General features: G+C 43.9%; 3 protein-coding genes across 7 annotated transcripts in view; 1 reads left to right on the top strand and 2 right to left on the bottom strand.

The window, feature by feature from the left end:
- The window catches only part of LOC130201187 (interferon-induced protein 44-like), a 127,584-nt gene extending 104,264 nt beyond the window's left edge, over window positions 1-23,320 (bottom strand). Inside the window, exon 1 of the mRNA XM_056425953.1 lies at window positions 23,306-23,320. The gene's annotated coding sequence lies outside the window, so the exon portion shown is untranslated. The remainder of the gene's footprint in view (window positions 1-23,305) is intronic.
- Window positions 11-11,453, bottom strand: LOC130201184 (inositol-3-phosphate synthase 1-A-like). 3 transcript variants are annotated; one of them, XM_056425945.1, is made up of 11 exons: window positions 11,318-11,453; window positions 9,545-9,669; window positions 9,297-9,458; window positions 8,580-8,709; window positions 4,922-5,115; window positions 4,644-4,793; window positions 3,894-4,109; window positions 3,094-3,258; window positions 2,892-3,005; window positions 2,038-2,255; window positions 11-1,362 (listed from the first exon to the last, which is right to left on the bottom strand). In XM_056425945.1, exons 2-11 carry the CDS (start codon window positions 9,656-9,658, stop codon window positions 1,161-1,163), a joined length of 1,665 nt encoding a protein of 554 aa, XP_056281920.1. In that variant the 5' UTR covers window positions 9,659-9,669; window positions 11,318-11,453; the 3' UTR covers window positions 11-1,160. The 3 variants fall into 3 exon arrangements, with proteins under 3 accessions (XP_056281920.1, XP_056281918.1, XP_056281919.1); XM_056425943.1 differs by lacking the exon at window positions 11,318-11,453 and adding an exon at window positions 10,844-10,925; XM_056425944.1 differs by lacking the exon at window positions 11,318-11,453 and adding an exon at window positions 10,844-10,906 and having other exon boundaries at window positions 1,270-1,740.
- On the top strand, window positions 11,975-24,982 carry LOC130201189 (uncharacterized). 3 transcript variants are annotated; one of them, XR_008833146.1, is made up of 4 exons: window positions 11,975-12,020; window positions 17,674-19,798; window positions 19,914-20,654; window positions 24,187-24,982. XR_008833146.1 is itself a non-coding variant. In XM_056425955.1 (2 exons), exon 2 carries the CDS (start codon window positions 18,638-18,640, stop codon window positions 19,739-19,741), a length of 1,104 nt encoding a protein of 367 aa, XP_056281930.1. In that variant the 5' UTR covers window positions 11,975-12,020; window positions 17,674-18,637; the 3' UTR covers window positions 19,742-21,818. The 3 variants fall into 3 exon arrangements, 1 of the variants encoding a protein (XP_056281930.1); XR_008833145.1 differs by having other exon boundaries at window positions 17,674-20,654; XM_056425955.1 differs by lacking the exon at window positions 24,187-24,982 and having other exon boundaries at window positions 17,674-21,818.
- Window positions 24,983-26,129: the final 1,147 nt, after the last annotated feature.

Here is a 26,129-nt window from a genome sequence, read left to right as displayed (position 1 = left end):
TAGTTCAAACAACATTTAAAATGTTTATTGTGTATAATTAACCCAGGTTACGGTTAAACGTAACAGTCACAACTAAACAGTGAAAACTGCATACATATCTCCTGTAACTTCAAACAATGACAACATAAAGTTAAGCTATAACCCTCATTCATCAAACAAAGCGTGTAACGGTTTACCACTTGATCAGTAACTGCTTATTAAAAAATAAACCGTGTTTTACATAATGCAGTGCACACAGAAAACCTTGTCAGTCTTGATGTTCCCAGTACTTATTTTAAATACAGTACATAAACAAAACTAATAAACAGTGAATTGGTCCCACATGTGAACACAATAGCCTGCTTAGACCAATGGAGTTATAGTTTATGGGCTTCTTTTCCCCTCTGTGGAGTTTTAGTAGCTCTTGAGGTAAAACAGTTTTTTATTTTAAATATACCAAAACTTGCTGAATTCCCATGATTTTAAAATGTTAAATTTACTCAAATCGTTGTTGTTGTTGTTGAGTTGCAATGATAGAAGAATGAGAATGTTTGTTGTTCTTATTATGCACGCTATCAAGTTGACAAGCGCACACAGAAAAATAATAGTTGTTAAATGGTTCTTTAAAAGGCTTTGTGTTTCTACAAAGAACCGTCACCTACTGAAGAACCATGTGAGGCACCTTTACAGGTACTTTGAACTCTTTAAGGAAATGGTTCTTTAAAGAAACCTGGTTTGAAAGGTTCTATGTAGAACCAGAAATGGTGCCTTAAAGAACCATTTGTTAAAGGTTGTTTGAAGAACTATTTAAGGAAATGGTTCTTTAAAGAACCCTGGTTTGAAAAGTTCTTTGAGGAACCAGAAATGGTGCCTTAAAGAACCATTTGTTGAAGGTTGTTTGAAGAACTATTTAAGGAAATGGTTCTTTAAAGAACCCTGGTTTGAAAGGTTCTTTGAGGAACTAGAAATGGTGCCTTAAAGATAACTTTTTTAAGGTTCCTTGAGACACCTTTACAGGTTCTTTGAAGAACTCTTTAAGAAAATGGTTCTCTAAAGAACCTTGGTTTGAAAGGTTCTTTGTGGAACCAGAAATGGTTCTTCTATGACATCACTCTGAAGAACCATCTTCGGTTCCAGATGCACCTTCATGTTTCTGTGTGTGTGCAACGGTACATCTACGGTCACAACGTGTGAGCCGCGTCCTCCGCACGTTGATGGATCCCGTTGGAGAGCGCCGTGTGGTTCCTGTTGGTGAGGGCAGGCTTTTTGATGGCGGCCACGTCGCCGTTGACGTAGGCGGCGCCCGGCGGTGGCGGCAGGAAGTCCCTCTGCAGCTTGTGCTCCAGCAGCATGTGGTTCTGAGGAGGGAGGCCGAGGCACGCTCTGGAACACACACGGGGGGGTCAACTTCTGCCACTAGAGCCACACACATGCTCAGCACATAGTGACCAATGGGTGTCCAGGACTTTAAACCAAATCTCCATGACTAAACAAGTGAGAAAATGTCATATTTAAACTAACAATGAGAATTCCAAGGTATACAGTATATAACCTTAAATAACTAAAATGAATGAGAAAACAGTTTAGATTAAAAGAATAAACATGTATGTATTTTTAGTTAAGGTACATTCGCTTATATTTTGAGCATCTTTCTTTTAAAAACATATTCATTATTTAAAACTCAACGTAAATGCAAAATATGAAAATAACACATTTTCCAGAACTTTTTGGGGATTTTTTCCCCCCAGGACGTTTCCAGACCTGGAGAAAAACATTTTACAAATTCAAAAACATTTTACAAATTCTAGGACTTTTCTAGGTTTTCCATGACCGTAGGAACCCTGAAGAAACTCTTACGACTAGAATCAGTGAGAATGAATCTATTAATGTGACAAATAATCAAGAATTATTTACCTAAAAAATTGAAATTTGGTAATCTAGGTGCAGAAAAGCACCCATTTAAAAATGCCATGAGTTTTCCAGGTTTTCCACGACCGTGTCCAAGCCTCGAAACTATGTAAATGTGGTGATCTCGGCGCAGAACTGACTCGTCCGTACCTCATGACGTTTTCGATGCACGCCCTCTGGCGGAAGAAGGAGTTGATGACCGGCGTGCCGGCTGGAACCAGCGGCGCCTTGCAGAGGAAGGAGAGCAGCGCCAGGACGCTGTGGAAGGACATGAAGTCCTCGTCCCCCTGCGGCCGCACGGCAATGCGCTGACACAGCTCCGTCAGCACCACCAGGTCCAGCATGATGGGCGTGGCCAGCAGAGAGTCCTGATGCAAAGACACGGAGGTGGAGTTATAGAGCGAGGAGGTGACTACACATTCAGTAACGCAGCTCATTGGACATGCAGAAGTCTTAAAAACCTATATAAATACGACCACTAGGTGTCACTAAAGCTAACCGTTAAAAATGTCGACAGCGATAATGCAAAAATAGAGCATGCAGAAGATTACGCCACATTATTTAAAGTGTTGGGCGGCTTGCAAGCGTCCTCTTGTGGTTTCAGTTAAATCTAATTTACATTACAAAATCTAAAGTACATTCGAAAACAAATAAACTTACGTGATTCCAGAATATATATTTTCTTTAAATAAATACGTTTTATTTAGAAAACGAGGCCTTCCAGCAACGCCTCATTTTTTCGAGATATATTTTATTAAAATTGGGACAATCCAGAGGGAAGTAGATGTTATTTAATGTGTAGGAATGGTGGCGCCTATTTAAATTGGCCTCAAAACTCATTAAGAAGGATTAGCATTAAGCTCCGAGCCTCTTCCTCCACCACACCAGTTGGATAAAGAAGAAGAAGAATGGAGCTCAATGTTGCGTTTAATAAGTAATTAGCTACCCGGACTCTGGAAATGGCTCCAATATGCTGGATTTGACCTTTTATCTTGACCACTGACCTCACAGGTGTTGTGCATCGCGATGGTGTTGGTCCCGCCCATCATGATCTCAGAAGTGTACTCGTCCATGGCCCGCTTGCTGTCTCCCACACAGGGCACGTACTTAATCACCACCTGCAATAACACACGGCCACCACCGGGGGGTTAAAACGTGTTTCCATTAACCCGTCGACTTGGCGCCGGTCATCCTCCCGTCACTCACGCAGTGGTCGGGCTTCTCCCCCGGCTGGTACAGCACAGAGTTGGACTGCACCATGTCGTCCACCACGTTGCTCTTGGAGATCTCCTTCGAGCGGAACTGCTGCGGCGCCGACAGGTTCTTCCCGTCGTTGTTGCCGAGGTGATTGTAGCTGACGATGGCGGTCGGCTGGAAATACACACACACAAAAAAAAAAGGGATTTAAAAATGTTCCTTAAAAATAATAGACTGAGAAGTCTCTGCAGATACAGACATGTCCGCCCTCTTCATAATGATGATTAAGAGTCTTTATATTGTTTATTTTGTAGGATAAATAATCCTAATTCTGGTATTTGATGCTTTCAAGTGTAAAACAGAGTAATTTATGAGATAATTTATCTTTTAGTCAGGTCAATCACTGGGGATGATGATTTCTTGTAGTTCCTAGTATCAGGTTTCATTCACATGTTAAATGGGTGTCGAGGACTTTAAACACAATTTCGATGACCAAACATTTTGTGAAATCTCGGTGCAGACATTAAAAAGTATATTTAAACTAACAAAGAGAATTCCAAAAGCGTACAGTAAATAACCTTAAATGACTCAAATGAATGAGACAAGTTTTGATTAAAAGAATAAACATGTATGTCTTTTAAGTTAAGGTGCGTTCACCATGTGGATGAACCCTGTTCATTAGTCACCATGTGGATGAACCCTGTTCATGTGTATGAACCCTGTTCATTGGTTACCATGTGTATGACCCCTGTGGTCTACTCCATGTGACTCAGTGTGACCAGCATCCCTCTACCTGCCCCTCTCCTCACCTTGATGCCTGAGCTGACCAGGAAGTCCACCAGCACCGACTTGACTTTGGTCTGGCCGGATTTGAAGTCGTCCCCCCCGATGAAGACCCCCCTCTGCACCGCCAGCTCCACGGCCCCCGGCACGAAGGTGTTCTGGGGGGAGCCGTTGATGTAGGCGCAGCCCTCCAGGATGCTGGCCACCGCAAACAGGGTGGAGGGGGAGACCTCCGCTCCATCCTGATGGAGGTAGGGGAGAGAGATAGTGAGTGAGTGAGAGAGAGCGTGAGAAAGAGTGCAAGAGAGCGAGGGGGGGAAAGAGAAAGAGCAAGGGAGAGAGAGAGTGCGCGCGAGAGATAGCGTGCGAGAGAGCAAGAGAGGGATAGCAAGAAAGCGAGAGATAGCAAGAGAGCGAGAGAGAGATAGGAAGAGAGCGAGGGATAGCAAGAGAGCGAGAGAGAGATAGCAAGAGAGCGAGAGAGAGATAGGAAGAGAGCGAGAGAGAGATAGGAAGAGAGCGAGGGATAGCAAGAGAGCGAGAGAGATAGGAAGAGAGCGAGGGATAGCAAGAGCGAGAGAGAGATAGGAAGAGAGCGAGGGATAGCAAGAGAGCGAGAGATAGGAAGAGAGCGAGAGAGATAGAGAGAGCATCAGCAGCAGCAGCTTGACTCAAGACGTTCTTCACATCGTCGCCATCAACAATCTGAATTTGCTGAAGTTCATAAGTCTTTGAAGTCTGTATTTTCATTGATGTGGTTAAAGTGCTCGTCTCACCTGGATGGCGGCCAGCAGGTTCTCGGCCGTGTCGTTGACGCCCGGCGTGACGTCGCAAAAGCGCTCGGTGTTGGCGGTCCACAGGACGATGACCTTGCCCACGCCGCTCGACTGGCGGAAGTCTCGGATGTCCGCCCGGATCTGTTCCACCTGGAACACCGGTTACTCTCTTTAAACAAAACGTCAGATTGACAACACAACTCCGAGACGCCGAGTTACTCTCTTTAAACAAAACGTCAGATTGACAACACAACTCCGAGACGCCGACTCGGCGTTACCTGCTCCGCCAGGCTGCCCGTGAGCACGTTGTCAGCGCGGCTCTCCTGGTTGGCGGCGATGAAGTCGGGGATGTAGATGGACAGACGGGGCTTCATGTGGCTCATGAGCGGACGCAGCTGCTCCTGTAACGACCAGTCCAGCACCTGAGCTCGCTCCATGGCGCTGCCCAGGTCCATGGAGGAGATGTCCCAGCCTACACACACACCAAGGTATAAGTATATACAAGTACATTTGCCAGAAAAAGGGGGAAGTCGAGTTTCCACAACTTTAATGACTTTTCTACAACTTTACTATGACTTTTCCACAACTTTGATATGATATATTATAGAAAAGTCATAAAAAAGTTGTAGAAAAGTCACAAAAAAAGTTGTCTTTCCATAACTTTTCTATGACTTTAAACCAAATTTCCATGACCAAACATTTTGTGAAATCTCGGTGTATACACAAGTATATTCTTTAAATGACAAACGGAAGGTTTGATTAAAAGAATAAATATTTATAAAAATGTTTATTATTTTCATCAAAAAAGATTTTAACTATTAGAGGCAAGATTAATAATCTCTTGCCTTTAACCAGTGCCAATCTGTCAAGTGGAATGGCCTTGGAAACCGCTGTATGCCCTGGTGTATATTTGGAGGGCTTTTCTCCCAGCAGCCGTGACCAATTATCTTCAACGGTTTCTACTTCTAACCCGTCTACCTGTCTCTTGGACCCCATCCCGACGAGGCTGCTTAAAGATGTTCTGCCTTTAATTGGCAGCTCTCTATTAGATATTATCAATGTGTCTTTGTTAACAGGCCACGTACCACACTCCTTCAAAGTGGCTGTCATTAAACCTCTCCTGAAGAAGCCCACTCTGGATCCAGAGGTATTGGCTAACTAGACCGATCTCTAACCTCCCTTCCTCTCCAAGATCCTTGAGAAAGTGGTCGCAAATCACTTGTGTGACTTTCTACATCATAATAGTTTATTTGAGAAGTTCCAGTCAGGATTTAGAAAACACCACAGCACCGAGACAGCAGTGGTGAAAATTACAAATGACCTCTTAATGGCAGCAGATAAAGGACTCCTCTCTGTCCTGGTCTTGTTAGACCTTAGTGCTGCATTCGACACCATTGACCATGACATCCTGTTACAGAGACTGGAGCAGTCGATTGGCATTTCAGGCACCGCACTAAATTGGTTTAAATAAACTTTTATTGTTATGCAGATGATACTCAATTATATCTATCGATCAAACCAGAGGAGTCCAACCAGCTAGGTAAGATTCAAGCATGTCTTAAAGACATAAAAACATGGATGACCTGCAACTTCTTGATGTTAAACTCTGACAAAACTGAAGTAATTTCAAAATTCAAAAAGTAGGATGGGACCCAGAGCCTTCGGTTATCAAGCTCCTCTTTTATGGAACCAGCTTCACCTTCAGTCCGGGAGGCAGACAGTCACCTCATTCAAGAGTAGACTGAAGACTTTCCTCTTTGACAGAGCTTATAGTGAGGGCTGAATCAGGTTCACCAGGTCCAGCCCCTTGATATGCTGCTATAGGCTTATAGCTGCTGGGGGACGTTTAGGATACACTGAGCACCTATCTCCTCTTTTCTCCATCCTTGTGGAAGAATTTTCATCTCTCTATTGCACATTACTAACTCTGCTTTCTCCCCGGAGTCCTTTTGACTTCACGTCTCATGTTGTCATCGGACCCTCCGAGACGTCATAGATCCCATCTGCCTGATGGATCATCGAGGTCTGGATCGTGGAATATGTCTACCACCAACTATTCATACACGCTGTCATATTTCTGCCGTGTTACGCGCTGACATATCCGCGCACACAGGTGAGCACACTCTCACTAGAAAAACTCACTAGCCCCCCCCCCCGTCAACAACTCTTCTCGGAGCAAAAAAAAAGAAGAAGTGCGGGGGATTGGGGGTGCGTGAACCCGGTCGGGATGTAGAAGGGGGTGCGTGGCCTAAAAAGTTTGGGAACCCCTGCTGTAGACGAACAGCGTTTATTATGCATTCTTGTCTGTACATTCTAAATACTACTGTTGTTGAATATACACTTTTATTAATCCCCAAGGGGAAATTAGTTCTCTGCATTTAACCCATCCTTAGTTATTAAGGAGCAGTGGGCTGCGGTGAAGCGCCCGGGAAGCAACTGGGGGTTCAGTGCCTTGCTCAAGGACACTTCGACTTGCAACTAATGGGGAGAGCGGGGATCGAACCCACAACCCTGCGGTTGCAGGACGGCCCTCTTACCCCACTGAGCTAAAGCCGCCCCAAAGTCACGGAATGTAATTTATGGATGTTTTCAGCCGAGAAGTTAGTAGTTTAAGCATCAAATCTGTGGTCGGTTTATCGAGATTCAGCCTAATAAGGATATGCGACGGAGATTTGAGGTCCTGCTCGCGGCACCTCTGAGCTCAGGGCCCTCAACGCGCTGTGTGGCCGCCGAGAGAAGCCTGATCTCGGCAGGACTTTTTGAAATGCTCCGCTGGCTCTGACGTCTCCGTAGCAGCTAAACATGAGATATAATTAGGTTTTGGAGGATCTAAAGAGCACAAGTTTATTATTTATTAAAAGATAACGTTACGTCAATTTGACTGAGGGTTAAGATTCATAACTTCATATTGTAGCGACCCTGGGTCATGAAAGCTACGAGACGTATATTTATTACCGTTTATTCGTAGCCTACGCCAAACAGTGAACACCGCAACACATTCTACTCCACTGTAAAGTATTTTACAGTGAATAATTGAAGTAAATTCATGAGCAAGAACAGTTGATGTGGTGACGTCACAAGACCAGAAAGACCGTCCTGCGTCCTCGAGAGTCTGGACTCACTAGACCAGACTCCAAAAGAACACGAGTCTGTACTCAGTGCACTTGAAATTGATAAACGGCTGAAGTCAAAAAGCTGTCTAGGCTAACTTCTGCTCACGGTGAGCTGAGCGAGCCAACTTCAGCTTCATGTGCCAGGCAGAAGTAGTAGAGCACAACACACCAGGTGCATCACACTCCTGTGACCAATCATGCTTCAGACAGAGGATCGGACCGCCCCAGCTCATTTGAATATAGGGACACGTAAATGTCACACATAAATAAATGAAGAAATACTTGTGGACACATAAATAGAGAAATAAATAAATGAAGAAATATATTTATTTAATGATGTCCTGTTGATTTATAACTTATATTTATTCATTCCTGTATTTATTTATTCCTATATTTATTCATGCATTTATACTTAAGTCATTTTGAGTCCTCCATAGTTACTGTGTTTTAACTTGTGTGTCATGATTCCTTCTGTACACATGACATCTATTGTTCTGTCCATCCTGGAGAGGGATCCTCCTCTGTTGCTCTCCTGAAGGTTTCTTCCTTTTTTTCTCCGTGAAGAGTTGTTTGGGAGTTTTTCCTGATCCGATGTGAAGTTTTGGGACAGGGATGTCAATATGTACAGATTGTATAGCACTCTGAGACTAATTTCTAATTCGTGAAAATGGGCTATATAAATAAACTGGGGAAAAAAATATATATATATATACTGAACCCTGCGTGAAGCTGATCTGGGGTCAGATCTCCTTGCTGTTCACGGGTCACTTGCTCTCGTATTACACACACACACACAAGGTCAGGCCTCGAGCATCGTGCGTACCGTCAAACACGATGTCGTTGGGGTGCACCATGGGTAGGAGGTCGCAGAGCGGCACGCTGACCTCGCCCTCGGGCCCCGACCCGAGACAAATGGTCGACGCCTGCAGAAGGGAGCCGAAGTAGTTTGCTTTCTGTAAAAATGGAGGGGGGAAAAAAACAAAACTAATTTAATTCCCTCTATAGACTCATCACCACCCCCCCCCCCCCCCAAAGAGGGTTTTTACAATTCATTATAAGTGTATTAAATCCTTTAAACCAGAGGGGAAAAAAGCATGAGGAACCAGCTCACAATGTATGCCCATATAAGGGCATATTACCAGACAGTAGAGCCCTCAACCCTCGACTGAGCAGGTCAGCATAACCAGCTTATCAAGAGGCTCTACCACTGCATCGTGGAGAATACAGTAAGCTGTATTTATTAAATAGGACGAGACAGTTCTGGTGGCAGCCGAAAAGTTCTCACATGCTATTTGTAGTTTGGTTGGGATTTTTTTTTTTAATATAGAACTTTTTTTGTGGAAATAAGAATCGTTGTGGTGTTTGTATGTTTTAGCTAAAACTACAAATATATGCTGAACACAAGGGATGGCCATGATCCAATCAGGCAGCAAAATCAACTAATTATATATTTATTACCAGTTATTTGATTTATTCATGCAATGCATTACATTTCAAGTCTATATACTACACTGATTCCCCATCTGTCTGTCTGCCTCACCTTCACCCCAGTCTTGGTTCTCCAGGTGAGGCCTCGCTTGTTGGCCAGCACCGCTGCCGTCACCGTGGTACCGTTGTTGCCCCCCCAGCCCACCAGCATCACACCCAGCCGGGCCACGTGTCTCTCCGTGGAAAAGGTCATCTCGGTGGTGTGCGGGGTCACCTGTTCACCACGGAGGAGGGGAAATTAGGAGGGGACACTCTACAAAGGACTCACACACAGAAATGTCAGAATAAAGGTCCACGTACTGTCACTTTGTTCCCATCTCTGTGGACCGATGTGGTCTGGTAGGAGTACTGAGACACAATGTGTGTGTCCGTGTACTTCACATTGGGGCTATTGATATGGACGTTGACGGACATGGCTGCAGAGTCTGCAGAGGGAGAAACGGAAAGAAAAGAGAGGTGGTCCAACTTCTGTGTGGAAATGGCATTATGGGTAATGCTGCATTTCCTCAACACGTCCAAATCCCAATGTTAACACTCGTGTTCCCTGCAAAACCATTGAGGGCTAAGGGCTGTCCTGCTGTCAAGCGCTCCTGGGCTCTCGCTCGCAGACATTTCGAGGCCTTTGTACACACTTTCCGGGAAGATTCAGAGACTTTAGTTAAGGGAATTAGCCACAATTAATGAGAATAAACCCTCTGGGTCACCAGGGGAAGATCATCTCTTAAATTTTTACATCCTCGATTCCTTTCCTCGCAGCCTCTGCTGCTCTGCTAGAGCAAGGCTAGGAGGAGGCAGAAACTTGGGAAATTAGAAATGTTCTCAGAGGGAATTTTTCTCATTTCAAAAAGGTAAACAAAAGGAGGATAACGCATGGCATGTTACATACACACATGCGCAGCAGCGTTAAGAATTTAAAGGCAAGCTTATGCACTATTTATATTACACATTATAATTAAACAATGTATTTGAATGTTGTTTATTGCATCAGTTCGGACACAAACGAGTCCATTGATTATTTGACAATTACCACTCATTGCCTGTGTCGGTGTGACGCATTTAAATATATATAATTTATTTTTATTTATCTTGTGATATCTTACACGCTCTCGCAATAAAAAACGTTCATATCACAGGTAAAAAATAAAATGAAATGTAAAATAATTGGAAACATGTCAGAGCTTTCGGTGTCAGCCGGCCATGTTTAACTTCGCAGGCAACGAGTGCGCAACCAATCACAGAAGAGAGAGGCGGGACCTCCGTTTGCCATGCCCGGCACGAATGGCGTACAAAAGACAGTAGAGATAGGCTGTGTCTACTACCGGACACTTTACGAAGTACACTGCAATACAGAGCACTGACATCTGTAGTGCACTCCGTGGCTGATAAGTGCTGTATCAAATGGAACACTTAACCGTTAACCACTTGGCGGAAGTGACGGACGCAAATCTGTTCACGGCACCCGCGAAATTAAGCCGGGAGTGACGTACGCAAATCTGCTTGCGATACCCGAACCCTTAAACTGACAAAATGAATGCACTTCTTGCAGTCTTTTTGTCCCTCGTTTACCCCTTTCTCCACCCCATGTGGAAAATGCGATACCTCGACAATCGCGGCAGGAGCCTCCGTGGTCTACCGCGTGTGCTACCGTAGCCATCTCGTCCGCCATTGTTTTAGAAATAAAATGATGAGCTGGCGAAAGGGCTCCTCCTCTACCGCTACGTAGCCAAGATGGCGGCCGTTTAGGGCGAGTAGTGTCCATCGTTTTACGCTACATTTTTTGCCCGTTTGCAGTGCGCCATGCGGGGTACTTTCAGTGCACTGAATTCTGCTGGTTTTGTCAGTGTGGCGCCCTAAGCACTGAAAGTCAGTGCTCGAAGTGCTCAAGTGTCCGGTAGTAGACACAGCCATAGACTAGTTTTTCGCGACCCACTAACTGACAACAAAAAACGTTAATGATTCCTCACCATCCCCCCCTCCTAGATCTCCTTCTCTGACTATCTCGCGTCCTTTTAAACCCCGCAGATATGCGCGCCAATTAAATGTATGAACCGACACAAACGCGGAAACACTCACCGCGGACAAAGAGTCAAAGATGTCGGAGTGCGTAGAGGACACGGTTGTGTCGTTGGCCGCTTTAAACGAAAGTACCAAGTCCCTTCGGTCTGAACGGAGAGTTCCCTAAATCCCCGTCTCGTCTCGCTGCTTACACGCGATTATCATCCCCCAACTCGCCTTTGTCTTTTACACATACCAATCAGACGGCTCCGCCCCTCTGCAGGGTTGCCAGGTTTGTGTGACAAACCAGCCCAATATCAGAACTCAAAATATGCCCGTGCCAAACCATATACACTGCTTTTAAAGTCCATGGCCAGTCCGCTGCTAGTGAGTGTGTGCTCACCTGTGTGCGCGGATGTGTCGGCGTGTACGTGCTGATCTGGAGTCAGTTTGGTAGGATTTGGGTATAAATAAATTATTTCATTTAAAATATGGATTTTTATTTAAAGATATTCATGTAATTTGCATGCAAAATAGGTCTACCCGAACCAGCGGACAAAAAATTCAACCCGCGGCAACGCTTCAAAAGTAGCCCAATTCCGCGGGAAAACCGCGGACCTGGCAACACTGCCCCTCTGGTGTGACACAGAGAGCTCGAACCCCCGCGTGACGAATGGTAAGCCGGCGGCGGTGCGCAGTCAGGCTCCTTCGGGGCGGGGCGCAACGGGGAACGGCCTGGTCCTGTCTCGTGGCCCCACAAAGATGGTATCGCAAAATAAAGGTTAGTGAGGTTTTCCCTTAAGATGATGCACAAGTCTTAACATGCAACACATGTAAAACAAAAAATAACCAAGAAAGAAAGAAAGAAAGAAAGAAAAGTGTACCCTTTGCACAGGTGAACCTATTTTATTATTATCGTTTCCAAATTATATATTCATAAGTGCAAACGTGTACGTTTACAAGCCAAAGACCCATTGTTAAGAGTTTGAAATGTATCTAACAACTTTTAAAGTTGTTTCAAACACAAAGGTCATAAGAACAGTGACGTTCATACCTGCAAACTTGTCACCTTTCGGTGAAATTCACCGTTTTGAACTCAAAATAGGTCATCCACGTGAATCGTGGAGATCCGAAGAGTTTTAGTTTTTGGGGGGTCACCTGGCCCGCTGCCGTTGAGATTGCAGTGAGACGCGGAGAAAAGTGTGAAGTGGTGCTCTTCGCAATAAAACATCTTTGATGGGACGTGTCGCGTCTCGGCCAATCAGCGTTCAGATGTCCACAGCGTTTGGGGGTTCAGGTTAGCTTGAATGTTGGCCCGCTACATCTACTCCTGTCACGCTGCACGGTGTAGCGATGCTAACAAAGTACCCGTACGTTAAACATGATGTGATTTAGCATATTTTTAGTGTCGATACTTCATTAAGAGAGCGATCAGAGCGCACGCGCTGCTCCGTGTCGAGCTGTCTGCGCACACTGCGCTGCGCAGCTCACAGCGAGAGAAGTGGCGCAGCTTAGAGACTTCGGCTTAAAGAATAAAAAGATGCCAGAAGTGAAATGTTTCAGTCTGTAAAGTTCTGTAACTCTCCAGCTGCTCATCCTGATGAACTGTGGATCATCTGGTCAGAGACTAACGGCCTCATAGTGTATCATCAATGCTATGATGGAACCATGTAGTTTCATTCATATCTGGCTGTATGAATACTCATATTAATGTCATTTGTTAAGTGTTGAAAAAGTTGGTAAAAAGTGAACCATACAGATGTTTTATTTATTACTATTATAGATAAATATACCAGTCTCGTAATTATGGTACCATATTGTTTGTATGGTGTATTGAATTCTGGTATCGGGTATCATGATATTTATGGCAGGTATGTAATATGTATAGAAGTTATAATATGAGTATCGTGACAAACAGGTAGAGACAGAACAGATTCAGGGAAAAGTCCATGAGGACTGTTCAGGCAAAAAAAAAGGAAGTTGGTTCATGAATGACTTTAACCATATTATATATAATGACAATGTATATTTGTTATTACTATCATTATAGGGCTGAGTCAGAGCGGAGAACCTTTTGGTCTTAAACTGTTTATTATCATTATTTAGATTTGTGGTCAGAACAATAAAATGACTGTAGTTGTGGTTCTAAAAGCTTTGAGGCTTCAAACAACGTGGATGTGGTGTGGTGACAACAACAACAAAAAAGTCACCTGCACCCCCCCCCCCGTTGTCACTTTTTTCACCCCTCATGAGTTTGCAGGTATGGACGTTCAAATTATATATATTTATTCAATATACACACATCAGTTGTTTGCCTTATTATCAGTGGTGTATAAAGTACCCAAAAGTCATACTTGAGTAAAAGTAAAGATACTTGACTGGAAAATTACTCAAGTAAAAGTAAAAGTCACCTATGAGAATACTACTTGAGTAAAAGTATTAAAGTATCTGATTTTTTTTGTACTTAAGTATCAAAAGTAATTTTCTGATATTAAATGTACTTAAGTATTGAAAGTAAAAGTAAAAGTAAATGCTGTTAATAAAAAAAACAAAGGGTCAGAATTGTGAGAATTATGAAGTTTATTTGTTTGGGTGCTGTGGCCGCCATGAACAAGGAGTATGAGCTCGGATTAATTTAGCAATATATGAATACTATGAAATTACTAAAATATAAAAACACGTTTAACACAGAAAAAAGCAGAACCAAAAGTAACAACCAGAATCATCACTTTAAAGTGAACAAATTCTTGTTCATCTTCAAAAGAAGTTGATTTTCAAAATGGACAGATGTCAGTGTCGCTCTTCTGGGGCTGAAGCAGTCCTGCGATGCTGAAGAGCCGTTCACATGGTGCAGGTAGAGTGTGTCTAGCTTCACAGGCCCTGGTGCAGGTAGAGTGTGTCTAGCTTCACAGGCCCTGATGCAGGTAGAGTGTGTCTGGCTTCACAGGCCCTGATGGTGCAGGTAGAGTGTGTCTAGCTTCACAGGCCCTGATGCAGGTAGAGTGTGTCTAGCTTCACAGGCCCTGATGCAGGTAAAGTGTGTCTAGCTTCACAGGCCCTGGTGCAGGTGTGTCTAGCTCAGGCCTGATGATGCAGGTAGAGTGTGTGTCTAGCTTCACACCTGATGGTGCAGGTAGTGTGTCTAGCTTCACAGGCCCTGATGCAGGTAGAGTGTCTAGCTTCACAGGCCCTGATGCAGGTAGAGTGTGTCTAGCTTCACAGGCCCTGATGCAGGTAGAGTGTGTCTGGCTTCACAGGCCCTGATGCAGGTAGAGTGTGTCTAGCTTCACAGGCCCTGATGCAGGTAGAGTGTGTCTAGCTTCACAGGCCCTGATGGTGCAGGTAGAGTGTGTCTAGCTTCACAGGCCCTGATGCAGGTAGAGTGTGTCTAGCTTCACAGGCCCTGATGCAGGTAGAGTGTGTCTAGCTTCACAGGCCCTGATGGTGCAGGTAGAGTGTGTCTAGCTTCACAGGCCCTGATGCAGGTAGAGTGTGTCTAGCTTCACAGGCCCTGATGGTGCAGGTAGAGTGTGTCTAGCTTCACAGGCCCTGATGCAGGTAGAGTGTGTCTAGCTTCACAGGCCCTGATGCAGGTAGAGTGTGTCTAGTTTCACAGACCCTGATGGTGCAGGTAGAGTGTGTCTAGCTTCACAGACAGCAGCACACAGTTGGGAAGCATTTCAGCAAGTCAATGTGATCCACGTCTCCATCCAGCTGTTTGCTGCTGTCACGCTTGAGATGACGAAGAAGAAGTCCTCTTCATCAGATGAACTGGACCTGGTGGCATCACCTAGCTGCAGGGAGGGTTCTTCCATGTGCTGCTTGATGTAGTCCATTCCTGAAATAAAGTGAGAGTATTACAGACATGATAGAATTAATAACACTTCCTAACATGTCATGACCCCAACCTAAAGTTTTGTACAAAATAGTTTGTTTTAATTTGAAGTTTATACATTTAGTTTCATGCACTGTCCGTGCATCCAGAGTTGATTTGTGAATATGTACTTGTATCTCTGTAGTTAAACACAACAACAGTCCCAAATCAATATCGTCGCCATTACTGGACCGTCACTCTTATAATATTAATACAAATAATTATAATAATGCTGTAATGATTAGCATTATATTTTAAGCTAAGACGACTCAAATCAACAAATTATCACAACTGTCAACACTTCTTCAGCTCATTAACTCGCTAGAGATCCGTCTACTCCACTCACGCTAATTGTCTCATTTAATTGACGATAGCTAGCGAACGTTAGCCTAACGTACAACATGCGTAGGACAATCAGACACCTGCCTCCCCTCTCCTGCCAAAGATATATCGTACTCCAATCCTGAGGACAACACTGCTAGATATCTTAACAGGTTTATGATGACTAAACATTAACGTTGCGGCTCATGGGATTAATCTTAATTTACCTCAATGTGTTTCCTGAGGTTGGTGAGTTGTTGAAGGCCAATATCTCCGTAGCTTTCGGTCGGCATAAGAGGCACTTCATCCGGTAGGAAGAAACTTTCACTCCGACAAAAGAAAAGAGTTCGCCCTAATATGGCCACGGACGTTGATCTTGGTCCCCGTGGTTGCTCGAGTAGCTTCCATTGCTGCTCCACATGAAATGAGTCGTATCTGTAGCCGCTCGCTAGCATCCTGGGCATCACTGGGAAGAGAAAACACGCGGCAAGGACCACTGAGTCCCAACCTGGTGCTCGTGCTGCGTTCAGGTGCGCTGCGGTGTGTTCCACAACAGTCCCCGATGTGCTGCGTTCAGGTGCGCTGCGGTGTGTTCCACAACAGTCCCCGATGTGCTGCGTTCAGGTGCGCTGCGGTGTGTTCCACAACAGTCCCCGATGTGCTGCGTTCAGGTGCGCTGCGGTGTGTTCCACAACAGTCCCCGATGTTTCTCATGATTATTTTTTTCCGTAGTAACGAGTAACGATACTGTTTCAGGGGAAATGTATCGGAGTAAAAGTACAAGTTTTCATTGCAAAATGTAGTGAAGTAAAAGTAAACAGAAATATAAGTAGTAAAATAAAGTACAGATACCCAAAAAAACTACTTAAGTAAAGTAACGAAGTACTTCTACTTCGTTACTATACACCACTGCTTATTATCCTCTTTACTTTATTGTTTTTAATGCTTTTTTTCTTTGTCAATGTATTGCTCTGCGGTTTCCCCTCTGGCTTGTTGGTTTATGTGTTTAAAGTGTATTGAATTCGTTTTGTATTGACACTTTATTAAATTGTGCATGTGCAATTGTTGAATAAGTTGTAAAATTAATATATATTTATTTTTTAAAGAGTATGTTTCTGTCACACATGACAATAGAAACCGCCCACTTTGGGACTTATTGGCAGGTTGCAAGCAGCTGATTGGTGCATTAGCGCCACCAGCTGGCGTGGAGTGGGTCTCAGGATTTCTTTTTTTAATAATATTAGTTAGTCTAAGATACTTAAATAGTACTTTATAACACACAGTGTATATTTATTATATCAAAATCTTGCCAGAGTTTCTAATTAGGCTGCCTTCTCTCTTGCTCATATTTCTGACAGTGGACAATAACATGTTCAACTATTTTCTCTTGCCCAATAGTTGCCTGTATCACATGTTTTTCCTACTTTAAGTAGTTGTTATTTTCAGATGTATCGTCTTTTTACTTTCATTGCAATGAGGTTTACTCTTTGTAAAATAAAAACACATCTTTTCCGACTATCTGGATTGAAACACAGATTAGCACTTCAGTGGCACTTAAATGGCTCTTACTTAAGGTACTTTTGTAGTTCGACTTTCTTGAAGAAATTTTACTTTCTGTATTATTGTTGTTCTTTGCTTGTACTCTTGGTTGAATGCACTTTTTGTAAAGCCAAACAACACATTACTCCATTGCTAAACTGATCCTATTCAGGGTTTCCTATTCAGGGTTTCCGATGGAGGAGAAAATGTGTCAACAATTGTCTCTCCCAAATGTCTATGGGGGGTAAGCTAATCCTCTGGAGGGGTCATGGGAAAAGGTCACAACCCAGGGGTCTTGAGGTAATGACCAAACCGAGAAGCTGACTCGAAGGGTCACTTGGTTGTGGGGGTGCAGAATAAACAAATCCTTCAGGGGTCTCCACATTCTCTGAGAGGGGAAACAGATGGACTCTGGAATGTGTGCATCTCAGCGAGGTGTATAAGAAGAGGCGAAACAACCAAGAAGGCAGCATTCAGTCTGCCACTCTCATTCGGAGGGTTCAGAGTTTGCTCCACTCAGCTGGGTGTTTCCATGACTTGATTGTGTGATTACTTATTTGTCTGATGACTTATTTGTCTAGTTGACTCACTTGTCCACTTGTTTGTACCTGGCTCACATTCTGATCATTTGTGAACTTGTTACTATATAATAAAGTGTGATAAGACCACCATGCTTAAAATACTTTTGATTTCTCACAAGGCATCGGAACATATATTCCACCTCAAATTGGCGACGAGGATTGGGATGGACGCGCAGCGCTGGACTCCAACGGACGGTCAGAAGGCCATAAAATAGATGATTCCTCCCCGAGGGTGAGAAGCTGCCGTTCTGCGGAGACCAGGGCTGCCGATCCAACCCAGTTGAAGTAACAACGAAAAACACGCGGTGAGAGATTACGATTATTTTGAGATCAATCAAGTCATGAAAATGGAAATTGGAAATTTTGAAAAGAAAAATCTCACAATCAGGAGTTGTTAACAGACGTGTTGTGAAAACTGTTGGGTTCTCTAGAGGTTTGTATGCACCAGTTTGGCGCACACTTCTCAGGGAAAACAGAAAGCAATTTTTAGAGATAGCAGCGGTCGCTTACTTGCCTTATTCATCCATGTGTGTTGTATAGAAAATTTATTGACGCACACTGCGACGTAATACACGAATGATTAGAGATGTGTAGTGCTCAGAGTAAGAGTGAGACCGTTGAGAGCCACGTTGTCCCCATCCTGCCGCCCCTGTGTAAAATTATGTCCGATCGTTATCCGGGCAGTTTGGATCAAATGCAAAAGTGGATAGAGGTTGGTTTTCCTTCAAACGGAAGTTTGAGTGAGAATCAATTAAAACAGTTGGAGGTATCACTGGGGGAAATGGAGAGGAACGCAACAGCTCAGCATGCAGCCTTATCAAAGAAAAAGCAGAAGAAGAATGTAAAATTTGAGGCTGACTGGGAAGCATTTAATAAGTGGAAATTTGAGTCTGAAAGAAGGGAGAGAAAGAGATTGAAAGCATTTAATGCAATGAAAAACATAGATCCTACAAAGGACGCTAACATGCTTTCCACTATTCACCAAAATACTGTGTATCCTTGTCTTTCTGAGGTACTGAGGAAATCATTGGATCCAGAACTGGACTCCGCCCCCCCCCCCCCCCCCCTGCTCCTCCAGCCTACATGCAGCAGCCTTCTCAGTCAAATGCAGCACACGTTTCAGCAGACATGGGAAGAGGACAGCAGCCAGATTCAAGCACCAATGAGAGGACCTCCTCACCGGCCATGACCCGCCTACAGTCTCAACAAAGGAGGGCCATGTTGCAGGAAGAGAGGGAGGCTACAGCTCTCATGCCAATGATAGAAGTGGCGGGAGCAGAAGGCCCGATGGTGGTTTTCAGACCCTGGTCAGATGCAGATATAAATGAAGCAATGATTCATGTCTGCAATCCTAAAAGCAATCTCACTAGATGGGAGACTGATCTTCGGCAATTTGTCAAAGAATATCGTCCCACTATGTCAGAGTTACGGCGTTTGATGGGCAAGGTGCTGACAAATGATTATCACAAAATGCAGCATGTTTTCAACAATGCAAGAATGACTTTCCGCCTGAGTGAGCCACTCTACGAGGATGCCAAGAATGTGAATTTTCGAGATGCCGTTGATGTCCTCATTAACACCGTAAAAGAACAGTTCCCTTTGACACTAAACTTGTCCTATATCACCTCTTTGTCACAAGGGCCACAAGAGACTTGCAGTTCCTTCCTGGCACGCCTGACAGGAGCCTTTGACACTCATAGTGGCCTCAACCGACCCAATCCAATGGGAGCACAGCCCCTGACACCATATGAGGTCCATCTGAAAGAACATTTTCTGAGCAGAATGAGACCAGAACTCGTACACATGGTAAGAAAAGCATGTGTAACTTGGAAAACATGCCCACTTGCCGACATCCTTCAGCACGCAGAACATGCGGAAGACGGGGTACAGAGAAGAGATGATCAGAAGAAAGAGGGCAGACAAAGAAAACTGGAAGAAGCACAGCTGGCAATGTTTAACACCCGAGCAGAGCCAGCCCAGGAAACCACCCGTGGCAGATTTGGGGGAGGAAGGGGCCAGACAAGAGGTCATACCAGAGGTCAGGGAAGACAAAGAGGAGGGGGCAGGCGCAGAACAAGTAGAGATTACGACCCAGACGTCTGCCATTGCTGCGGGAAGCGTGGACACTGGCAAGCTGATTGTCCAGAGAACACAAAGACAGGGCCTGCATTCCGCACGTCTGACTGAAAGGAGGAGAGGGAGGGGCGGACCCCAGAGATGGACAACCTCTCCACAGGAAAGCAGGTAGCGCACAACACTTCACACGCACAAAATTTCACAATGTATGCCAACAACCCAGGCTTTAAGAAATTCCCACAATTAACATTGATGATTTCTAACCACCCTGTAACATTCTTAGTTGATTCAGGAGCTACAAACTCCGTGTTAAGAAGAGATTCCTTGCCAAGTGCCCCAAAAAAGAGTTACAGGAAGAGTTTTACAGTGGGAGCTAGCGGCGTACCAGTCTTGGAAAGTTGCTCAGTTCCATTGAAATGTGAGTTAGATGACCAAATGACAAAACATTATTTTCTAGTGTCGAAAAACTGCCCAGTAAATCTGATGGGGTGAGATCTAATGTGCTTTTTTGGCATTAGGTTAGTTTCAACAGAAGAAGGCATCAAAGTATTAAAAAGAGCTGAACTTCCTATATTTCAGATGATGAAATATAATCCAAATCCACTCCTGTATGCATACGAGTGGGAGCTAATGTTAGACCATGGAGCTCCGAAAACTCATGATCTTATTTCATTTGCACGCACACACAGTACTGCAGCAGGAAATTATATGCAGCCATTACATTGTACATCCCATGTGAGCGTAGGGCCAGACAGAATATACGAGGAAGCATGGTATGATCAGCTGGTAGAAGCAGAGAGTTTAGACCTGAAGCATGTTTACTGGTCAGAGGAGGCTGCTGCGGTGTCTGTGTCTCTCTCTCCATCCCAGGGGAAACTGTTCCTTGGAACCACCCCTCACGTATCATTGGCTAAGCCATCACACTGGAAATGGCAGGATCTGGGTCCGTGGCTACAACAACGTATCAACCTCTTGGACTTTAGACCGGGTGCAGAGGATTCGAGGATCAAATTTAGCGCTATTGGTGATGTATTTCGTATTGCATTGACCGATACAGTACATGTACAGAGAACGTTAGAGCTCACAGAAGAACACATTGAACATAAAAGCTTGTATCCACTCATTATGACAACAGGTCAAATTCCTGAGTTTTCAAAAGTGCCACCTTCACTGTGGGCTGCACACAAATACGATGTGGGGCTCATAAAAGGCGCAGCACCATTGGTAGTGAGTCCTAAGTCAAATTATAGGCCATGCCTAAAACAGTATCCACTTAAAATGGACGTGGATACACCTGGACCCAGGGCCGGAGTGGGGCCAATTTTCAGCCCGGGAATTTCAGGCTCAAGACCAGCCCACTTTTTTCATGGTAGTGGATATTGGATAAATGAAGCAACAGTTCAGCTCTTACTATCCTGTAGTTCTTTTATTAATACCATGGTCCAACAAATAATGTAAAGGTTAAATACAACAATAATAATCCACTTAAGATGAGAAGTTAACAAAAAATATGCATAACATTAAAAAAGGCAGAAGGGCATAGCAGGGGTGTCAGACTCAGATTAGGCAGTAGGCCAGATTTCTTGGAGTGAGACCTCATGGGGGCCGTCATTGTTATTGTCATGGTCATTATCATTTTTCTGCATGAGTATTATATAGTGGTGATTTACTCCTTTACTACACCCACTTCTGAGCAAACAATGCATATTGGTTCATCAAGTACTGTACTGCTCTTTCTTAGAATATATAACTTTAATTCATATGGTTTCCTCTGTCATCCTCTCTACCTGTCCCTGTCGTCATGGCCTCCTCATTGCAAATGTCGGGCTCATCATTTTCAGCAGGAGACTCTTATCTGCTGCTCCGAAGCTACAAAGAAAAATTAAGAGTCATATTACTGCATACTTCAATATCAATATTATATATCAATATTTCCATAATATTTGCAAAGTCTATGGATCGCCATATTTTGGGTGATATAAAAAGGCTAATATTTTAATTCAATTTAATATTTTGCTTGGGAATAGGTTGACAACGCTGCAATGATATTAATCAAGGCTACAACGTTAGCCGAATAGTTATGTTGCTAATCATTAGGCCTTTGTCTCTCTTTACCAGTTGCCACTTGTGTTTGTCCTCTTGAAAATAAATCTGTAAGCTTGGCACATTTGGCAGCATCCTCCTCCAATGCTTTTCTTTTTTTCAACCTGGCTTTTTCAGCCCCTCCTGCCCTCTTCCTCCCGTCCATCCTCCCTGACGCGTATCGTTACGGTCGGGCCGGCCCAGCTATCCGTAGCTGAGAACACTTTTTGGAAAAGACGGCTAAGGGCCGAACCAACTCGATTAGGAAGTTCTCCTCTCCCAAATTGAGTTTGTTGGTTCCATAATGGACTGAACCAACTCTATTATTTGGGAGGGGTGAACTTCCTCGCATGGTACAACCCATGCAGAGGCTGCGGTGTCAGAATGCGGAACGTGTGTAGCCCACTTTAAGAGAAGATGGACTAACATGACAAATGTCAACAAATAAAATTCTCGACCGGCCCAGAAGTGAAGCGGCCCACCGGGAACTCTCCCGATTCTCCCGATTACCCACCCCGGGCCTGCCTGGACCAGATGTCCTATGGGGTATCATGAAAGCCCAGGCGTGTTCCACAGAGCGATTCGCGAAAATCTTCAAAATGTGCAACTCCCCGCGGGGTCGGCCCTTTTGAATTATGTTGATGACATGATTTGCAGCACATCAGAAGAAGCTTGTAAAATTGATACAGTAGCGCTACTTAAACATTTGGCAGATAATGGACACAAAGCCAGTCTACAGAAGCTTCAATTTGCACTAAAAGAAGTGACTTATCTGGGACATGTGATCACAGAGGAGGGCAAATCCCTCTCTCCCAAATGCGTTGCAGCAATTCTATCGTTACCAAAACCAATCGCTAAGAAACAAATGATGAGTTTTTTGGGAACAACGTCTTATTGCAGACAGTGGATTCCAAATTACTCAGAAAGAGGCATCCCTCTCGTCCATGGTCCATGGTAGAAACCTTAGTGCACGTGACAAACTGACTTGGACTGAGGAAGCCGAGAAGGCATTTGAGGACTTAAAGACTTCCTTATCGCAGGCCCCGACTTTGGGCTTGCCGAGACCTGACTTACCTTATACTCAATTCATAGACCAAAAAGACTGTTATATGACATCTGTTTTGTGTCAGCCGCATGGAGGGAAACTCAGGCCTGTGGCCTACTTCTCCTCAAAACTTGACCCTGTCGCTGCAGGTCTCCCTCTTTGTTTTTGCGAGCAGTAGCAGCAGCTGAAAAAGCTATCCTAGCCTCACGTGACATTGTGGGCTATTCTGATGTCACACTTATGGTCCCGCATGCGGTTTCCCACATCTTACATGCTCAGAAGACTTCTCACCTCTCTGCTCAGAGATGGCTCAGATATCACACGACACGACCAGTTACTCCCAAAGTAACGCGTTACTGTAATTCCACTACTTTTAGCGGTAACGAGCATGTAACGAAGTATTTTTTTTACTCAACTAACGCAGTTACAATTACTGAAATGTAAATTAGTTCGTTACTCGCGTTACTCTCTTTTGTGAAAAATTAACACTTGCAGACAAGAAGACAAGCTAGGCTACTTTAGCTGCTTCTGATCTGACATCGCAGGACCTTGGTGGCGCAATGATATTGTAACGTCTCGGACGTTATGGCACTGATGACACAGAGACGGGACAACGTTATTACTCCTCACTTTATTGGGCATCCACCAACACAGTGTGTTTACATGATGCGGATTTACATGTTACAGACAGCGTGCTCCTCTCAGCTCAGCAGCTCGAACGTCAACAACAACGGTTCCCGTCAACCAACCGTAACTCCCGTTTTCCGGCAGGTTAACCCCGCCTCCCCTCTACTCTGCCAATCACAGGCACGCCCCCTCGACCAGCATGTACGAGGCACACTGTGATTGACAGCCACTTCACAGGGTCGCTACAATAAACACCAATCGAATCAATCAATGAGCATTTAACCACATCATGGCCGACAGTGCGGATAGAATGAGCTTTCTCTCCTGGAAGTATGGACATTACTTTTCGCTCGTCGAAATTAAAGACAAAAATGTAGTGGTGAGTTGTAAATTATGTGCAGGTGCAAAGACCCTATCCACATCTAAGAGACAGTTATTTTGTATAAAGTTAAGTATTAAAAGGGACTTTTGTACTACTGCTTGATTTGAAGGCCTGTCGCCCTGTTGATTGCAATAAATAGGTCTACAAAATATGTTTATTGTGTTTGACTGTTCAGTACTGTTCATTACATTAAAAAAGCAGACATAAAAGTAACTTAAAAGTTACTTTCCCTAGTAATTAATTACTTTTGATATACAGTTACTAGGAAAGTAATTAAATTACTTTTAAAAGAAGGAACTGTAACTAATTACTAATTTTCAGTAACTTGCCCAACACTGCACACGACATTGTTAGAATTACCTAACATTACGGTGAAACGTTGCAACGTCCTTAACCCTGCTACACTTCTTCCAACTGCAGAGGATGGAGAGCCTCATGACTGCGTCGAAGTCTTGCAACAGACATGTACCCCGAGACCTGATCTGACGGACACACCACTTTCCAACGCTGATCTTGAGCTATTTGTAGACGGCTCTGCTTCTCGCTCACCCACAACAGGCAGTGGGCAGGTTGGATTTTCTGTCGTGTCATCACACAGGACACTGGTTTGTGGCAAGCTTCCTTCACACCTCTCAGCACAAGCAGCAGAGTTGATTGCACTCACAGAAGCTTGTAAGTTAGCTGAACCAAACCGAGAAGCTGACTCGAAGGGCACTTGGTTGTGGGGGTGCAGAATAAACAAATCCTTCAGGGGTCTCCACATTCTCTGAGAGGGGAAACAATTCAATTCAATTCAATTCAGTTTATTTGTATAGACCAATTTCACAAATTACAAATTTGTCTCGGAGTGCTTTACAATCTGTACACATAGACATCCCTGCCCCAGAACCTCACATCGGACCAGGAAAAACTCCCAAATAACCCTTCAGGGGGAAAAAAAGGGAAGAAACAGATGGACTCTGGAATGTGTGCATCTCAGCGAGGTGTATAAGAAGAGGCGAATCAACCAAGAAGGCAGCATTCAGTCTGCCACTCTCATTCGGAGGGTTCAGAGTTTGCGCCACTCAGCTGGGTGTTTCCATGACTTGATTGTGTGATTACTTATTTGTCTGATGACTTATTTGTCTAGTTGACTCACTTGTCCACTTGTTTGTACCTGGCTCACATTCTGATCATTTGTGAACTTGTTACTATATAATAAAGTGTGATAAGACCACCGTGCTAAAAATACTTTTGATTTCTCACAAGGCATCAGAACATATATTCCACCACAGTTTCCTATTCAGGGTTTCCTATTCAGCGCTGACCAGCCGACATCGGGCAAAGGTTGACTGAGTTCATCCAATAGGAGACAGACAACCTTTTCCGATAACACGTCATATGATATTAAATCAGTTTCCCGGATATTTGCCTTCACGCGTCTTGAACCCATACAATAAAAGTTGAAAAGAAATAATAAAAGTCATATAAATAATATGGAATGCTTACAAAAACAAACATAAAATGATTGTCGTCCTTATTTCATACATAGAACGTCATCGCCAACAGGTGTACCGGCTCTTATTCAAGGACAGAGATTACCCACACACCTTATTTAAAATGACATTTCTCCTATCAGTATACTTTGCTTTACAGTGCCAGCTCATCACATATGAGTATAGCTGGGAAGTAACCTTGAGGCCCTATGTTGATATCAACATGCGCCTCTCGGCGAGATTAAATGTGCTTTTCTAGGATGAGACCATAGTCGTCTGACTTTTACAAAATAAACGACAGAGCAGATTTAATCTCCAGAATGCTTTTAGACATATTGCCCACAGGCTTCATCCACCTGGAACCTCCAGTCCTCTGGTCCATCAGAGTGACTTTAACCAGATGTACTTAGACAGCTGTGCAGGATGACCTCTACATTCCAGTAAAGGATTAGACCTTTGACCCCTTGACGTGTGAAGAATGCAACAGGGAGTTATAGAGGTGAGCTAAAGAGACATTCATGGGGCTATTTTGGGGAAATAAATAATGTCACTCATATGAAAAAAGTAATAATTGCTCACCATAAGCTAAGTAGACTATTTCCTTGGTATCTACTGCAACTAATGTTATAATTCTCTTTAATGCTTTTAAGTTTTGTCTGCTTTTTTTTTAACAGCACAAGTTAGTTTACCCTCAAATTATATATTATAAGCTGTCTTGGTTTGAATGACATACTGTAACGTAATTCAGAATTGACAGCCTGGAAGAGCTTCTACAATAATACTATCCACAGTCTGCTGTAGTTCTCTCCTTTAGGGAGACGTTTATTCACTGATCAAAAGCAAAGTACAAACGCTCACCAGCGATTGCAATCACACGGGGAGCTCTCC

The sequence above is a fragment of the Pseudoliparis swirei genome, chromosome 11 (genome assembly GCF_029220125.1).
Source record: "Pseudoliparis swirei isolate HS2019 ecotype Mariana Trench chromosome 11, NWPU_hadal_v1, whole genome shotgun sequence".
Classification (NCBI taxonomy): domain Eukaryota; kingdom Metazoa; phylum Chordata; class Actinopteri; order Perciformes; family Liparidae; genus Pseudoliparis; species Pseudoliparis swirei.
The sequence above is the reverse complement of the archived record's forward strand: the minus strand, read 5'-3'. Positions and strand labels throughout refer to the sequence as shown.